This window comes from Leptinotarsa decemlineata, unplaced genomic scaffold, assembly GCF_025532065.1.
Source record: "Leptinotarsa decemlineata unplaced genomic scaffold, Ldec_3_MD MMD2_tig00000576_RagTag_RagTag, whole genome shotgun sequence".
Classification (NCBI taxonomy): domain Eukaryota; kingdom Metazoa; phylum Arthropoda; class Insecta; order Coleoptera; family Chrysomelidae; genus Leptinotarsa; species Leptinotarsa decemlineata.
In genome coordinates, this window is record NW_027412551.1 from 416,572 (window position 1) to 435,450 (window position 18,879).

Here is an 18,879-nt window from a genome sequence, read left to right on the forward strand (position 1 = left end):
TTATTTCGAACACAATTAGTTTTGTTTTTATTGTATTTTGACAGTTTGACAAATATTTGGAGAATAATGTACTTTTCTTTTAATTTTTTTTGCGTACAGTCATGGGACGATAAAAATTTATTCACCTGCACACTATTGCATGTCAGTATAAGGTATAGAATGTTGATTGAACAATAGAAAAATTACTTTTTTCGAATAGCAATTGAATAGTGTATATCTCCAAAAGTATGATTATTTGATTTTTTCCATATAAGATGGTCATCATTTCAAATCAAATAATATTCCTTCTGTGACTGGTGGCCCCATCTGATTCTGCGAACTGACCTTATTTTACCCTCTGTCCGAAACATTTTCCGGATGCTCCTTTGAGCAGAAACACATGTATGATTCTCTATCATAAACATGTAATGTTTCTCGAGAATAAAGAAGATTATAAAAAACTTACATTTTAGTGAAACTTTACAACTTAGGCTCTTCCCAATTAGGCATTCCAGATATGTGTCAAATTCAAAAAGGCGTCTCATGGCACACATAGATTGTTGATTTTTTAACATTTCTGATTTTCAGTTTTCATTTTTACATAGAATATTCGTGTTTTTTCAGGATTCAGCAATGATATTATTGAAGATGCTGAATCATTTTTCTTACAACTTTCAACACAAATTCAATGATAAACTAGTTTTTATAGTAAGTACCGTTTCGAAATAAAAAAACAGTAAGGAAACATTCTTCTAAAAACATTTATTCGTGTGAAAGCTCCAGCTTCACTCTATCTTCTAACATCCCCATTATCATTAGGGCATTTATGGTATCGTATGACCAACTTTTGTAAGCCATCCTCAATAAAGATTACCGCCTAATTCAATAACTACTGCAGCACGCTTGTTTTGACTTTGTTGTCATCATTGTTGAGCTGCCTAGACAGATGCGCCTTCAAATGCAGGAAGAAATTTTGTACACTCGGCGCTAGACTAAGACTTTAGAGGTGGTCCAAATGTTCCCAGCCAAATGACAGGAGGTCGACCACTTTATTTCTCATCGTGAATGTTTGTACGGCCTTCTCTAAAGGCCCTAACCCATTTATGTTCCAATTCCATCACTCATGTTTTCACCATAAACTCCACAGATTTGGGCGATGAGTTTCAGCTGCTTCAGCCTTTATCTCTCAAAAAACGAATAACACATACTTCAGTCAGCAGGATTCTCAATCAGCGGCAACATTTTTAAAGATTCACAAATGAATCAGAGTCGACTGGTCAAGTAATAGCACAGTATAGTGTTCTACTGTGGTAATAGCATCTGCAATGTCCTTGTCGAAATCCACACTACATGAAAGTAGAAGTTGTAAAAGAAAACAGAAAAGTACGTTTTCCCCAATATATTGTTTTTTAACAATAGTTTCTTCATATAATCACTATGCATTAGTAAATGAGTATGGGCAATCAACAAGCATTTGTTGATTGCCCATATTCTTATAAATAAAACAGTTGTGTGTCCTACAGTTGTCGTCTTGGTCACCTAATTTGGAATTCCTAATGATTAAAATTAATCAAAAAGAAATATGAAAAGAGTAAATATAATACAGTCTTACCAAAAGGAATAAAATTTTCACTTGATTATACCATCCATTATGTATCAGAATAATATAATGTATTATTTGTATAAAATCACACCTAATGAGGTTTCGATAAGTAATCAACTCAAATATTTCATATTAAGTGTCATTGCAACGACAGGCTCCTGACTGAAACACTTAAGGGGAGACAACTAAGTACAAATATAAATGTAGCAGTCATAATAACCAATATTTTTTGTATTCCTTGTCAGAGAGTTAAGTTTATATATATTCTCTCCGCAGTTATCAGTTCGTTTACAAGAAACATTTGTTGAAACTTGGGCTGCATGACTGACACATATTTGAAAACTTTGATATTCAGTTAGGCCACTTTGTTATTTCAGTGTGAATTCAGAGATGTTTTGTACTGTGACTTGGACCTTTAAAAGCTAGTTGACTGATGATATTTATTGATTTTCAAACTAAATACCCAGTTGATGACATTCGATACACTGCAAAAAACATTCTCTGTGACTAGTACTCAAAGAGTAGAATTCAACTTCCAGGTAGCAGATTTGGATTGCTGAATGTATTAAAAGATGGCCGATAGTTTTGGAATGTAACATGATTCTAGCTTGATTTTTGAAGAAGCAGTTACACATTTGTCTTTTGATGTATCATGCTGCTTGTGTTCTATAAAATTTACCTTGATCACCCCAATGTTGTAGATATTTTTACTACAAGCACCTAAGCTTGTATAGGAAATCGAACTCTTTGTATTTAATATTTTAGGTTATTTATTTTTCTCAAATTAAGTGATGAAAATTTTTATTAAAAACAGAATAGCTTTCAATTGTATTTGTGATTTATATTTGAATAAAAAAGTTGAACCTGTTCTTTCTGTTCATTGGCCTTCCAGATGAGTATTTCCACTAAGCTGATACTTAGCTTTCACATGAAAGATTGAATTGATGTCAAAAACAGATTACATTCTTCAAAAATAAAATGACAAATTTAGTTAGGTTTTTGTCAATGCGGTCCGTTGCAAAGTGAAACTTTGCCTGACTACCGAACGACATTAGTCTTTTTCTTTCACTGCAATTTTCACTACAGGGCAACTAGCTGAAACAAGAGCCCGAAAACATTTGTGATCCCATAATTTTGACCTGCCTTAGGTTTCATCAGTATTGTTAGTCTAAACTACGAATGCATTGCTAGAATTGCTACCTTAAAATTGCAGGCCTGCGTTGACATGATGGATAGACTTGAATCTTTGCTTGTTTCTGTCATTTTTGAAAAAATGAAGTGACTATTTTCATTGTAACTGATTTTTTTCATAAAAATCAGTTCTTATTGAAAATAGCTTTTCAAAAGTGACATATTCAAGTGTCTATGTAACACTATTGAATGTTGTAACTTTGTTCTGATATGGATGTGTCTCGACTTAGAAAAACGTTTGAAACTTAATCTTTTCAAATGCTTGAAAAACAAATTCAGGAATTCAGATCGTTGTTTATAAAAATATGATGACTTGTTAACTAAGGCATAAGTTAGTAATAATAATATCGTAAAAGCAATTTCTTCTCTATTCACTTACATTACAAACAGCTACAAAAAATAAAATTAAATGCTATTCTTAGGACCCTAGGAATCTCACGTTAAACAGTAAAACCTCGTCAACCCTTATCTCGAATAAAGTTTCTGAGGGTTGTCCTTCGTAAAAGGAAAACTGCTGAAAAATAGAGGAAGATACCAAACAATTTATTATCCCCTTTTTTACCACTCGTGTGATGATTTGATGTGTAGTAGAGATATCTATTAGTATGTGTTTTCTTTTGATATACATTTGTATCAAATTTATCTTACCTCAATATTGCATCAGATTGTGGAAGGTGAAAATACCCAAAGAAGGTCGATAAAAAACAAAATTTTCTCCACAAAAAATTACTTTTGTTCTATAATAATGTTATAATAGAAAATATACTCAATAACTAATTTTTACAATATTACTTGCTTTGTATCTTTCAGCTTTCCTTTACAACCTGACAAATACAAATAAGCCTTCTTACGCTGGCCAATCAGATTTACCTGCAATCGACTGGGCGGAATTCATTGTTACAGTGTCGTAGTAGTCAGTTATGTTTTAACGCTTGTGGTGTGTACATGTACGGTATTTTGAAGTTTAAAATGTCAGTACTGATACGGTTGATGAAACTCGTAATTTGTGTCCCTAAACTCCACATAAAAAAAATCCTATACCCAGCCGCATATTGAAAAAAAAATCGGTCGTTTCTTAGTACAAGCAGCCTTGTCTGGAAAGTCACGTGCACTATGCATGACAATGTTTTCAAGCACTTTGTTGCTTAAATGGACAAAGTATAAAAAGACAGTCAATTGGGCCTGACCATCGAACCAAGCGCTAGCTAGTATTTTGACAAATTTTCAGCAATGTATCTATCAGTACCAGCGAGAACAGTAGATTGTTTAAGTGGTTACTTTCAACCTTTGATTTGTTTCACGGGTAGAATTTCTATTATTCTTTCTTTATTACCGTTTTTCACAGTATACTTCTCTGCTAATATCTTTTAATTATCATGAAATGGTAAATAAACAATAATAAACTCATCACTTTGGTTATTTAGATCTTTATTTTGAGGTTAGTAAATTCGGTTACATTTATATAGGAATTTTGATATTTCTACCAGATTTCCATGGCTTTTCTGAACATCTTAATGGAATCCTTGAAAACTTTGCCCTTTTTTCAAGCCATTGCAGAGTTAGATATCTCCATGGATTTTTCTTTTCAATAAGGAACTCATAATTAGAAAATTTTCATATTTGGTTGGTATATGATGAACAGGAACTTAAGGGAATAACAAAAATTGTTAAAAGAAACAGGAAAATGGTAAGTAGTGTAAAGATAAATAACACAATAGATTTGTTATTACCAAAGGTTTAGTTGAACACTTAATCCGCTATTCCAATATAAATCCAATATTAAATAATTTCAGAATTATGTTAGCACATATAGGTGAAAACATCCAAGAACCATATCATCTCATATTTCTTCACAGTAGTTCCTGAGAATGCCAATTCAAATGAAACCTTTAAAAGTCAAGTTATTATTGGTGTTTCTTATTATTCACGAAAAATGGGAGTTGATAAACTAAATTGTATCATTCATGGATATTAATTAACCTGTCAACTCTCTCTTGATTTGATTCAACAAAAGTCAGACTAGGTTTACACTATTGAAAACACTTTTGCCGCCTCTCAACATCATCTGATGATTTTTACTTGGTTAGCGAAACGCGCGTCAAGAGAGCATTTTTGTTCTGGTGTGTGAAAAGTGTTTTCAATATATTCGTTTTACGCGAGACGTTCAAAATTCTACTTATCAAGTTAGGTTTACACACTTGAACGTAATTATTCCAATTACTTAAAAAATCCACATTACATGACAAATAGAGATGACTTTTTCTCAACACTCCAAAATAATTCAATGATCCTTCTTCTTCGGCTTCTTGGGGTTACGAGATCTAGATTTCGCTTTACACAGAGGGCAGATAGGAGCATTGCGATGAATCTGTTGATGACAACTCAAGCAAGACTTCATAGGAGGTGGCTGTTGTCTGTGAAAGTAGTAAAAATTCAGTAAAATTACAACAAAAGGGGCCAGTTTAATTCAACACTTGTAGATAATAATATATTGTACAATTTTGAGATACCAGTTTTTCAAAACTCGTGTCGATAATGAGCTCAGTTCAGCAAATATTATCCAACCTGGAGTTTGCATTAATAATATATTTGGGAACATGCTGCTATTCTGATCAAGATAATGAATGAGCTTCTTAAATTTCAAAAAAATATCACCTGTGGCTTTATTACAATGTGACTCAAATAGTTCAATTGAAAATCAATTCGAAAAATCGGCTATGGAACAGAAAAGAAAATTGTGGTACAATTCTCAAAAATAGTATTGCATTAAAACGAAAACAATGTTGTCAAAGTTGTGATTCTATATATTTCATCATTTTTCTTTGTCTGTTTAGAATAATTTATGTACGCCATTGTAAGTGACAAATTAAGGCAAAAACGTCATTCATTTCTGAAAATTTAGTGCCTACTATTTTGGAATTATAGTAGATATATAGTTTCCATATAAATTTTTCGCCATCTCTTGAAAAACTGTTACCTCAATTTAATTTACCAACATCCATGTTGCAGATATTCTCTGCTGTTCAAAACTCTCTGATATTTCAACAGAAGCTTGTAGGTTCAATATGACGTTAGATATACCAATCCACACTTAAATCCCACTTCGATATACATAGATCGCGAACAAAAGTATCTTTCAGATGCAAGCTGGTTGAAAAGGTCCCAGAGAAACAACTACTTTCAAGGAAATTAACCCTGAATAACATGGAAATTACTTTTTTTTATTCAGTTAGTACTCTAAAACATCCCTAATGAAATTGAATCAGATATTCACAGGAATATTTGGAATTTTTGATAGAGAAAACTGCAAAATTCTGTTAAAAAAAGTAAAGACGATTATAATAGTGAAAGTTGGAGGTATACTGAGTTGAACCTAAAAATAATGAGCAGCCACAGTTCGTCGCGTATTTCTGATATGTACCGCTTTTGCTGGAATCAAATGTGTCAAGCTTGAACACCTCCCGTGAAAGTATCTTTAAAAGAGAGATAAATCTCCAACCTTTTCGTTGTTACAGAGTCTCAAGGTTGCAAGTGATGTTCGTGTCTCCAATCAGGCGGATGGCTCTTTTCTAATAATAATAATAATAGGTCTTTATTCCTAGAATGATACAAAAAATATGTGTGAACATTTACTGAAACGGGAAAGGCTGAAGATAAGCTGGTTTTATCAAAAGATGCAACCTCTGTTTTTCGGCTTAGGCCATTTGGGTGTGCTCAGGGTATGCTTAGGGGCCAAGCTCCATACATGAGAACAATACTCCAAAGAACGTCCAATCTGAGCTTTATAAAGCATCAAAAGTTGACGAGGTCTGTACAGTTTTCTAGTTCGGAACAGTGTTCCAAGCTTTTGAGAAGCAGCCTTTGCAATTCCAGCGACATGATTGTGCCAAGAGATATTGTGAAGTTTTTGTAGCTCAAAGGAAAATCATACGTTATCAACGAAAAAGTGAAGCTTACATATTTTCAAAATGTGTGTCTTTGTATTCAGAAACAAAAATCTTTTCATCTCGAACAATGCTGTTGATTATTATAATACTTGTCTCAGTAGAGAATCACACTTACCAGCCTACAGAATTATTATTTTGTATAAAGTTCCATCTAGAATTGCCTGACTTTCTCAAAAGTTGAATCTCGGTAGCACCTTTAAGTTCAAACTAAAACAATTCTTTGTGGATAGAGGTTTGTATTGTCTCGATTAATTTTTAACCACTTGAAGTTTTTGTATACTTTTTATTTTGTTTACTTTTCTTTGTATTTATTGTCTATAGAGAAATAAAAAAAAATAATTACATTTTTTCACATAAGCTCACTTGAAAGCAGATATATTCAGAATAATTCAACATTCCTCCACAAACTACTGTGTGTTATAATAGTTTGCTGTCCATAAATTCAGAGCAACATAAATTCAGTTATACACAAACAAGAGAGGATATAACTATCTTCCAAGAAATTTCATACCACACAAATTATGAATTTTTAGATCAATTTCAAGAATATAAAGAGAACAAATGATTATGGATTAAACTTTTTACTAGATTTCTCATATTCTTTGAAGAATTCATTATCAAAGTATGTATTTAGTCTTCAGTACTTATTTGTTGTTGTTGTGTTGTTCTTAATATATTTATGAATAGCTTGAACTTAATTGTCATTTTATGTTTTTACATCACACATGAGCTTTCTCTATGTATATTATTTTGTGCTATTATTTTTAAGAATAATTATATTATTTTTTTCATACAGTTCTTGTATGAATATGACGAAATAATAGATTGACTGTCTCGTTATACTAACATAAAAGGGATTCCACTAATATGTCCAGGAACCTTACGACTATCCTTATACTGGAAAATATCAGAAAAATGATTTTCATTTCTAAATATTAATGAAAATGTAAAATGACATTGTATTCCCCTAACTGTGAAGGTTGATGTAAATTTTTCATAAAAAAAAGTCTGAAAATGAGAAATTAAGGCATGAGAACTAAGAAGAGATCTAACATCTTTTGACAACGTCAAGGGGGTTGGTTAAGTTCACGTCAAGAATAATGTTGCAGCTCTGGTGAATGAAAAAGTGATTTTTCAATGTAAATTGAATCTAAAATGGTCATTCTTATTTTAAGCATATTGATGAGATGGCCTAATCTGTGACGAAACTGCTTCCTGTTGCACTTTTGTCTTGAATTTGACTGTCTTATGAATTTCTTAGAGAGAAGAACTTAGAATTATTATTTTTTCATTTCATTTTTCATATACTCATTGAGAGGAGCGAAAAAATTATTTTGTTGTATTCATTCCTAAAAGAGAAATGTACTCTTTTATTCTAGTAATAATTGAAATCGAACAGTTAAATAGTTTTAATTGAATAATAAAAATAATTTTTCTATCAAATATGTTTTTTACAAACAACAATCATGATATTTTGTTTTCATTTATCGGCATGCATGAAACTAGAATACTCTGTTGAAAAGGCACATACTTTCAAATTATTCGTATTCTTATGAAAACTATCACAAAATAATAGGTTAAAAATCGGGGCACCTTAGACTAAGATCCGACCTGAAAGTAGGTGTTGGTGGTCCACCGTGGGGAGAGGATGACAATGAACCTGGCCGACTCGAATCTTGTTTGTTTGTCACTAGCCTCAATGGATTTGGTGGTGGTAGAAATGTTGGAGGCAGCGGCGGAGCCAGGGAGCTTATTGTGTTGTCATTTGGAGCAATTGGCCTATTCCAGTCTGCTGATTTGTTAAATGATGAAGTTTGAGACTTGGTTGAATTATAAAGTTGTGAGAATTTCCTGAAAATTAGCATGAATTGGAACTAAAAAAAGGAAAACACAAAAATCTCAGTTGAGCTACATAAATAACTACTGATAATTATGAAATGATATCAACTGACTTGAAAAATTGTTGTAATGCTAATTTATTATCGGTGAATGTTTCAAAAAAACAATATCAAATGCTTGTTTGATTTTTTTCAAGGACAAAACACACGCACTACAGGAAAACTCCTAAGGCGCTCTAAGAGCGGTGCCTGTGCGAATGTAGCAATTCACATTGGATTTGAATCTCTGGAAATTAAATCCATTTGGAAAAACGTTCTCAGGAAGTTTATTCCACATAACCGGAGTTCTCCAAATGAAAGAGTTCAAGGTGTACTGAGTTGAACCTCAAAACGATGAGCAGTCACAGTGCGTCGCATATTTATATGTAACGTTCTTGGTGGAATCAAATGTGCTAAGTCACTTGAACACTTCCCGTGAAAGTATCTATAGAAGACAGACAACTCACTAACCTTTCTTTGATGTTCCAGACTATCAAGGTTGCAAGTGATGTTTGCGTCTCCGATCAGGCGGATGGCTCTTCTGGATGGAATCCAGCATCTTGAGGGTATGCTTAGGGGCGCATGAGAACAATTCTCCAAAAAAGGTCTGATCTGAGCTTTACAAAGCATCAAAATTTGCTGAGGTGTGTACAGTTTTCTGGTTTAGAACAGTGTTCCAAGCTTTTGAGAAGCAGCCTTCGCAATTCCAGCGACATGATTGTGCCAAGACATATTGGTGTCCAATTTAACCCCCAACAAACTTATTCAAGCAGAAAGCGGAGTTGTCTGTACTGACATTTTTATATTTAGTTCAGAGACATTAATTTTTTAACCTGGTTACTTTCACCCCAATTCGAAATCAATTCTAGATCCTAATAAAAGTATGCAACTATTCTTGAGATTGCTTAGTACATACTACTACTACCATTAGAAATAGAACCTTCACCCTAAAATTACCCATCCCCACCTGTACTTTAGTTAAGAAACCTATCTTCCATGAAGATGGTAAATTTTCAGCTACTAACCAATGAAGTTGACATCTACTAATGTGATCGACAAGCAATTCAGAAAACCAGCTGACAGATCCATTTCAACGATTCTTTTTTATAATTTCAAGTTATGTATAATGTTCAAGCTAAAGGCTTTTTCAAGTGTTTGCTTATGACAATTAAACATTCATCATTATCAAATGGAATAAGTAAAAACTGGCAATCATTATCATATTGTTTTTTAAATAAACACAATATAAGCTAGAATTGTTTTTCTCAAGAGTTACAGCATCATAATTAATAAGTTTTTGGAATTAATTTTTAATAATAATAATAATATAGGTCTTTATCTCCGAAAGGTACTATAAAAGATTCGAATTCATCAAAAAAATAATATTGTAGTTTGTAAACTACTTTTAAAAAACGTTTTTGATTGAAGTTGTTATTAATTCCTTATTATATTTTCTAAAACAAAATCATCTAAACAAACACATCTCCTAGCAACACCTAGCATACTCCATTTGAAGGAAATTGTAGGGCACTACATTACACCCCCCTTAAAAAAAATATTAAACGCGAAAATGAACTCTTCTTCCAAAGCGGGTTACATAATTTGATTTTTCTGGATTTTCATTTTGATTTTCTGATTTCTTCTTGAGAATTCCATTTGGTGTATTTGGAAATTTTGCATTTTCAGGTAAATTTTCATTTGATGATTCTATAAAAGCTGGCTTCAACCTATCTATCGAAATACTCTTTCTTTTTCCATTCACTGAAAGTGTAAAATATTTTTCGGTTCTTTCTAAAACCTTGTATGGACCAGAATAAGGAGTTTGCAATGGTTTTTTAACACAATCTGTTCTTAGAAAAACATGAGAGGTGTTTCGCAATTCCTTATGTACAAACATTTTTTTCTCTTCATGATGACTGGACTGATTGTTGATTTTTATGTTTCTCATGGTTTCTTGTAAAGTTTTCAAAAATTCTATATGCGATAATTTCTTTTCTTTTCCATTGGTTAACACAAAATCTCCTGGAACACGTAACGTAGAACCATACAATATTTCAGCACTACTTAAACCATTTAAATCTTCTTGTAAAATACTTAATCAAATTAAAAACGAATTCAAACAATTTCTCCTTTAATGACGTTTCTTGACAGTTATTATTTTTCTCATCTGTCTAATTCTCAAAACAACCTATGATATTTATCAAACAACTTATACATAGTGATGAACAATTAACTGATATAAAAAAATACAAATAAAATAAGTAACACTTCTTTTGGAGAAACTCTAATACCATATATCACAGTGGGGATATATTCGGACCATTTTTCAATACGGTGGCATTTTAGTGCAGATTTCATTGATCTGTGAAACTTTTTATCATTCCATTTGAACTTGGATGGTAAGGTGTAGTATGTATATGTTGAAAACCCATGATCTTCGAAAACTCCTTGAAAAGTGCACTTTCAAATTGTCTTCCTTGATCTGTTGTTACTCTGGAAGGAATACCAAAACGAGTGATCCAGCCGTCATAAAATGCTTTGGCAACTGTATCTGCTAATATGTCTCGAATTGGAAAAGCTTCAACCCATCTTGAATATCTATCAATACAGGTGAGGCAGTAAGAGAATCCATTAGATGGGGGTAGTGGTCGAACTAAATCAATATTTACATGTTCAAATCTGGCATCAGGTATTGCAAAATAGCCGGTTGGGCTCACAATATGTTTGGTTACCTTAGATTTCTGACATGATATGCAACACTGAACCCATTTTTTAATTTGTTTGTTCATATTTTGCCAAACAAATTTATTCTTCATCAGTCTCAGTGAGGCTTTAATACCTGGATGTGACAAATTGTGAATTTTATCAAATATCTCTCTTCTGAAAGGTTCAAGAACATATGGTCTGATATTATTGGTTGAAATATCACAAATTATGTTGAAATTAGTACCAGGAATTTCCATTTTCTTCAGCACTAATGAAGTATTTCCTTCTAGCAAATCTTGTAGTTGGGCATCATTTGCTTGTTCTTTTTCCCATATTCCATAATCGATTGTGTTCTCTAAACTGATAGTAGAAATCCTTGATAAGGCATCAGCTACTATGTTTTGACTCCCAGAAATATACCGAATATCTGTTGAAAACTGGCTTATATAATCTAAATAACGAATTTGTCTTGGTGAGAAAGTTTCGCTATCTTTTTCGAAAGCAAAAGTGATTGGTTTGTGATCAGTATAAATGACAAATTCTCGACCTTCTAACATATATTGAAAATATTTGATAGCTTCGTAAATAGCCAGTAATTCCCGGTCATAAGTACTGTATTTGGTCTGAGAACTTTTGAGTTTCTGAGAAAAGAATCCCAGAGGTTTCCAAATATTTTCTTCGAACTGATTAACTGCTGCTCCAATGGATTCATTTGAAGTATCAAACATCTAGGCTAATGGACTAGTCATCGATGGGTGAACTAATAAAGCTGCGTTAGTTACTGCCTCTTTCATTTTCAAGAAAGCTTTCTCTTGTGACATGGTCCAACAGAGTTTTTCATTTTTCTTTGGATTTCCTTTCAGGAATTCATTAAGGGGTGCTTGAATTTCAGCTGATTTGGGTATAGATGTTCGGTAAAAATTGACCATACCTAGAAATCGTCTCAGTCCATTAATATCTTCTGGCTTTTTGTATTCTATAATTCCTTGAATTTTTTTATCAGTTGGTTTTATTCCATCTTTTGTGACTAAGTATCCTAAAAACTCTATAGCTTCCTTGCCAAATTAACTTTTATCCACATTAATGGTAATTCCATGATTTTGTAATCTTTCAAACAAAAGATTCAGATGTGTTTTGTGCTCATTTTCATCCACTGAAGCAATTGAGAAGTCATCCAAATAGGAGAAGCAAAAATAAAAAACTTGTGTTATTTGATGGACATATCGTTGGCACATCTGCGCTGCATTTTTTAGCCCAAACGGCATAAAGAGATATTCATAAAGTCCAAAGGGTGTAATTATGGCAGTTTTCTCGATATCCTCTGGAGCCATCGGAATTTGGTGAAAGGCCTTGACTAAGTCAATTCTTGAAAATATCTTTTTGTCCTCCAAATGAAAGGTTGAAGTCTTTGATATTTGGTATGGGATACCTATCTGGGACAGTTTTAGAATTCAATGACCTGTAATCCCCACATGGTCTCCAGTCTCCATTTGATTTTCGTACCATGTGTAAAGGACTGGTCCATGGGCTTTTAGAAGGCCGAACTACTCCCTGTTCCATCAAATATTTGAATTCTTTCTTAGCAGCATCCAGTTTTTGGGGATTAGGTCTGCGAACTTTGAAGTGTGTGGGTTGTCCTTTGGTTATTATTTGATGTACAATATTTGTTTTTTCTTTCGATTTATTTAGACATTTACTTGTCAAATTAGGAAAATCAATTAAAAGTCTGCGATAAGGGCAATTAGTGTTTATTGTTTTAATACTGAAACATTCATCAACAAGTAATATTTCACCATTGCTCATTACATTTGTTTTAGTATCAACCAATTTTCCATTTGATAAATTAACTGTTAATCCAAAATTCTTCAAAAAATCTGCTCCAATTATGGCTCTATCAACATTTGCTATGATAAACTTCCAGTTGAATTGTCTTTTCAATCCTAACGTTAATGTCAGTAGTATTTCTCCATAAGTTTTTATTTTAGATCCATTAGCAGCATATAGTGTTTTATTTAAGACTGGTAGATGGTGATCTAACTTTGGTATTAATGATATTTCAGCACCTGTGTCAATTAAATATTTTATCTTGGACTCAGGATCGAAAATTATGAGATGACTTTCATTCGGGCCATTTTCGCTAGTCGTCATTAACGATTGGCCTATAGGTTTTCCGAAGATATTTTGACGAAAGTACAAGGTTGGATACATTTTCTAGCTGAATTTTTGAAGAGTCTGTGGTAATAACATAGTTCATTGTTAGAGTTTGAATCTTGGAATTTTTGTGCGGTATTGAAAAAATATTTGAATTTTCTTTAACAATACTGCAATCTAAAACTGTCAGTATCTTTCCAAATTTGATTTTATTGGAATGTATGCTATTTAGGTTAAAAATTGTTTCTACGGTATTGAACCACAGTTCGGGTTCAATCTTCCAGAAGGATGGTAAAGTGACAGATTTTGCACGATTGAATTCAGTTTCTGGCTCCATGCTGTAGTCTGGACTAGTTTGACTGATAGAACAACGATCTTTTTCTGTGGAAGTTGAAGGCGTAGTAACTGCTGGATTGAGTATAGGTGTAGACTCTCTACTCATTTGTTGAATAAGTTTTTCTATGCCTTCCATTCTCCTATTATTATTTTCGAGATTTTCAATCAGCTTATTATAAAGAATCTCTAGCTTGTTCACCTTTTCAATAACACTACCTTCTGCTTGAGATTCCTTAGATTTTTCCCGATTACTAATTTTGCAAAGAAGTTCTGTGAAATCAAAGTCTTGGGAATTTATTATTCCAGGATACTCCTTGAGAATTTCAGCCTCCAGCATTATTTTCATGTCAGGAACAGTTCCACCAGGATTGACATTGAAATATTGAAGTAGGTTAACTATCTGCTCTCGCGAAAGGTTTTGAAGTAACTTGACCATGGTTTTATCAAATGCGTAAGAACTATTCACTTCTTGGGGTTACCAATTGTAGTTTGTCTACTTTTAAAATACGTTTTTGATTGAAGTTTTTATTAATTCCTTATTATATTTTCTAAAACAAAATCATCTAAACAAACACATCTCCTAGCAACACTTAGCATACTCCATTTGAAGGAAATTGTAGGGCACTACAATATAAAGAATATTAATACATTGGTCAGCCTTAATATATACGGACCACTATTTTCGGCATCGGTCATAATCCTTTCAAAAATATTTCACAAGGAAAATGCAAGGTTACTGCAACCTCCAGTTCAAATATCATAGCTGGAATACATTTATCCTCATATACTGGCACAAACTAAAGACCGTGTTACAACTAACACCATCCATCAATTATTCCTGTTACAATGTACATCCTTGATTTAGTTTTTTAACCCATATAAGATGAAAAGAAAGTCAATAGGTTTATAACATAACAATTGATCCTCCTAGTATTAACTGACAATTGATACTTCAAGAAGTGAAGCCTTGCCCATATCACAGAAAAGAACGAAAGATTTCTCGATGTGGTCACATCAAAAGTTGAGTTTGCTGAAAATTAAAATGACTGTCCCACTGATAGAGCTACTGAGTAGCGAAACGCGTCATAAAGAACTTTTATTGTGAAAAATATATAATTATTATCATGGATATTGTAAAATATGTTCATCAGGAGGAAACTGGAGTACACCACAATAGTTTAGTCACTTTAATACCAAAACAATATTGCCAGCATAGATGTGTAGAACGCAAGTGACTTAAGCAGGAAATATATCAACAATCTTTTAGACACTCTTGATTACCATCCACTGAAACAGAGACGTGATTGCTTGTCTCTATCGTATACAATATAATTAACAGAAGAATAGATTGTCCTTATCCATGACCATCAAATTAATTTTTATCTACCGAAGCTAGTTTCATGACAGAAAATTATGTTTTATATCATATTTCCTTGAACTAATTTATTAGTCAGGTCTGTGATCAGCTTTATGTAAGATTTTCAATGAAAATTGTACTATTAGAGATAACAAACTCTGGTCTGGTAAGCCGTGGCCCGTACTTCTGAAATATAAACAATGATAATCTGAAATCTACTTCGACTATTTGTGAGCAGAATCAGAATTCTACTTTGGATTTATTTTTAATATTTTGTATTTTATTCCATGTGAACTTATGTTACTATCCTTTTTTTTTGTTATTGGGTGTATACTTGGGATAAAAATATTATTATTAATTTCTAATTTATATCTCAAAGACTACCCTTTATGAAACTAATACTTACCTGGTGTCTATTTCTATTCATTAACATGTTAGGAATCGCACATTGAAAGGTAAGACCTCGTTAGTCCTTAGCTCGCACAAGTTTCAACTTTTAAGAGTTGTCGTTCGTAGGGGTGTGACAGCTAGTTAACGAAAAAACAGATTTTTTTCAGCAGATTATGTAAGAGAGTGAACAACAGACTGTTTGGAATGGGGCCTTTATCGCTTTTCATGAATTTCATTCCACATTTTTCGATTTCTCAACTTTCAAAGGCATCTATAAATCTATTATTAACCAGTCTCAAAAATTTCTAGTATTCCTCACTCACTCAAACCTATTTTAGAAATTGTATTGACGTGTCTAAAAACTGTGTTCTTCTTGGGACTAATAAATATTATTTTATTATTATTATTCTGTGGCCGTTCTCTAAGGTAGTTGAGTGATACTACATTGCTCTGATATACGAAACTGAACATACGCAGCATGATCCTTAAACTGCGTTATCGAAGTTCGCTTAGTTTGAGAAACATACCTTTTATCACAATCATCACAGCTTATTTCATCAATCTCAGACTTTCCTTCAGGTTCAGAATACGATGTATATCAGAATAATAATAATAATAATAATAATAATAATATTTATTAACTTCTCTCGTTAAAAAGTAAAAAATTTCTTTCACAAAATGGTACACAGTAACAAGGAAGACGTCCATAGTGTGACCATAACACGGCTACATTTTCTTGTTCAATAGGCTGGTCACAATTTCCTCAAGTAAAAAATGGTGCGACATCAAAAAGTAGTCATCAAGGAAATAGGCGACAGTCAATAAGTTAATAAGAAAACAAAAATTTAGAGAGTGTCTTAATGAATATTTCTGAAATACAATGTCAGGGTAATGGAAAAGCAAAAGTCTGGGATTTACCAAATAAACTGTGAGGATTGCGATATAAAGTATGTTGGCCGAAAAATGTTGTACAGATTTGGTTTCATACACTAGAGAAGTCTAGTGGTGCTCAACATGTCTCAAAAACAGCCATAGAATAAGTGGTGAATGCTTAAAATTTTTGAGACTGGTACATGACATGTTTCTTGGTGTTTTCGAAAATTTATAAACGAAACAATGTTAAATGATATCTATAAACAGTGATGAAGGTCCCACTCCAAACTTTCCCTTGTTCACTCTCTTACATAATAATTAGACGTAGAAACCAGGTAAATATTAGGTAAATAACAGGTAGTTATTAATATATAAATTAGGAATGAGGATATTATTACTAACTAACCCAAAGCTAATAACATACTCTGGGGTAACACTAGAACCTTCTTCTTCGTGTAACTCAGGTAGACGATCAAGACCTAAACACTCTCTTCTCAAGCGATCAATTTCATTCTTAAGAGGTAGATATTCCTCATGAAGCCTAATTGCAGATCCCATAGATCTAGTTCTGCTTTCATCTGCCTGCTTGATAACTCCTTCCATCTAAAAAATATATTTAGTAGTGTTCTCAGAAGAAACAAATATTTCCATGAAGAAAATGTTTTCATTATAGAATAATACTTAGATGCAGTTGCAATATAGGTAAAGCAAAGAACAAACTAAATTCTATAAATATTATTCAATAGAGAATGGTGCTACTTAACAATATCAAATTCTCATGAAAAATTTTTATTTATTAATCGATAAAACACAATTAAATTTAAATAAACTCTCATCAAAACTCTTATTGAAATTATTTCGTTTGGCACATGGCAAACCATATTCCATAAAACAGAGTAGTTCACCCTTTTATCGTTCTACACAGAGAACATTGACAATGGAAATGTTTGAAGGTGGTTGACAATGTTTCATGATGAATTTCATTACTTCGGACTTCCATTGTCTAATATATTGATAGATATTGATATAATATGATTTAAAATCTTTGAAAGCACAAATGAAATTGAAAATTCAAATAGAACAGCTGAAAATCAAAAATAAAAATTATAACTCTGAAAAAAAATACAATGAAATAAAAATAAGCAAAAAAAAAATGAACAATTAAAATTAAATAAAATAAAAATTAAAAGATTTCAAGCCAAGTTACTTCACTTTTATTTTCAGCTATTCTGTTTAAATTTTCTATTTTATTTGTTCTTTCAGAAATTTCAAATAATATTATATCATATTAGGCAATAGGAGTTCAAAGTAATGAGAATGGAAATGTATTTCTATTTGAACAAATTAAATATAATAGTTTATATACTCATGGAGATGTAAGTCCTCAACACAGTGATTGAAAATCTGATATTTTGAACCTTGAGGATGGAACTGAAGTACCTAGCCTAAAACGTTAACGAAACCTAAACCTTTCAACGGAAATCAAACACCAAACCTTTTATTAAAATAGTATTACCGCATTTATATCTGCGTGAATCTGGCGAAGCTCTTCAACATGGGACATTTTCTCTTGTAATAACAGATCCATCTCTTGTTTGTATTCTGACAAACATTTTTCTTCTTGATCTTGAGCTTCTATTTCGAAAATTAATCTTGTTTTGAGTTTCTCAAGTTGAATGGTTTTTGATCTTAAAGTATTGATTATTTTATATTTGAAAACTGATTATCATTGAAATAACTAACCTTATCTCTTTGAGAGCTTCTAATTTTGCAAATACTGCCTGTTCATCCATAGATAATGACATTTTTTCTAATAACCAAAAAAGTTAATAAAAATTAATAGTTTTGTTTTTATTTCAGGGAATTTCCTCCGTACTCAACTTCAGGACAAACCCACAGCTAACTGACAGTTGACAGCAGTGTTTTGATTTAGGAAATTTCTTCTTCTTATTATTATTATTTTTGGTCCCAGCTTCGCTCTGGCGAATGCTCTGCAGTATATACAGGCCAAACCGGTAGAAATTTTGAAATAAGACTGCGTGAACACATCTGTTTGGACAGAAAATCGGCAATGTACGAACATCTTCAAGAATCAAACCACAAGATAAATGAAGATAACCTCAAAATCTTACAAATATGTAATAAAGGGAGAAAAATGAATCTGTTGAAGGCCATGGAAATTAACAAATCAATTAAAAACCAGAAACATATACCCCTAAACGAGCAACTTGATTTATGTAGGTCTCCCCTCTTGAATTTATGAGTTTACCAACCCCTAGAATTTTTAGGATGATATTTTAAGTTGGCATCCTGTCTCTCAAATACTTGGCCTTGCAGCATACCTGAAATTCTATAAAATCGATGTTCCAAATTCAGATTTCAGATTTATACTTGATAATGGGATCATACCCGAAACCAGTCGTTAAATAATTTAGACAAAAGTGTTTTTATTCATTTCATTCAAGTCAA

General features: G+C 32.3%; 1 protein-coding gene across 5 annotated transcripts; it reads right to left on the reverse strand.

Moving 5' to 3' along the window:
* Positions 1-202: 202 nt before the first annotated feature.
* Positions 203-18,328, reverse strand: LOC111503388 (zinc finger C4H2 domain-containing protein). Of its 5 annotated transcripts, none has more exons than XM_023157683.2 (5): positions 18,154-18,328; positions 17,927-18,098; positions 16,817-17,013; positions 8,332-8,571; positions 203-5,187 (listed from the first exon to the last, which is right to left on the reverse strand). In XM_023157683.2, the coding sequence occupies exons 1-5, from the start codon at positions 18,213-18,215 to the stop codon at positions 5,055-5,057; spliced, it is 804 nt and encodes a 267-aa protein (XP_023013451.2). In that variant the 5' UTR covers positions 18,216-18,328; the 3' UTR covers positions 203-5,054. The 5 variants fall into 4 exon arrangements, 3 of the variants coding, with proteins under 3 accessions (XP_023013451.2, XP_023013449.2, XP_023013450.2); XM_023157681.2 differs by having other exon boundaries at positions 8,314-8,571; positions 18,154-18,326; XM_023157682.2 differs by having other exon boundaries at positions 8,314-8,571; positions 16,835-17,013; positions 18,154-18,325.
* Between the last annotated feature and the right edge of the window lie 551 nt (positions 18,329-18,879).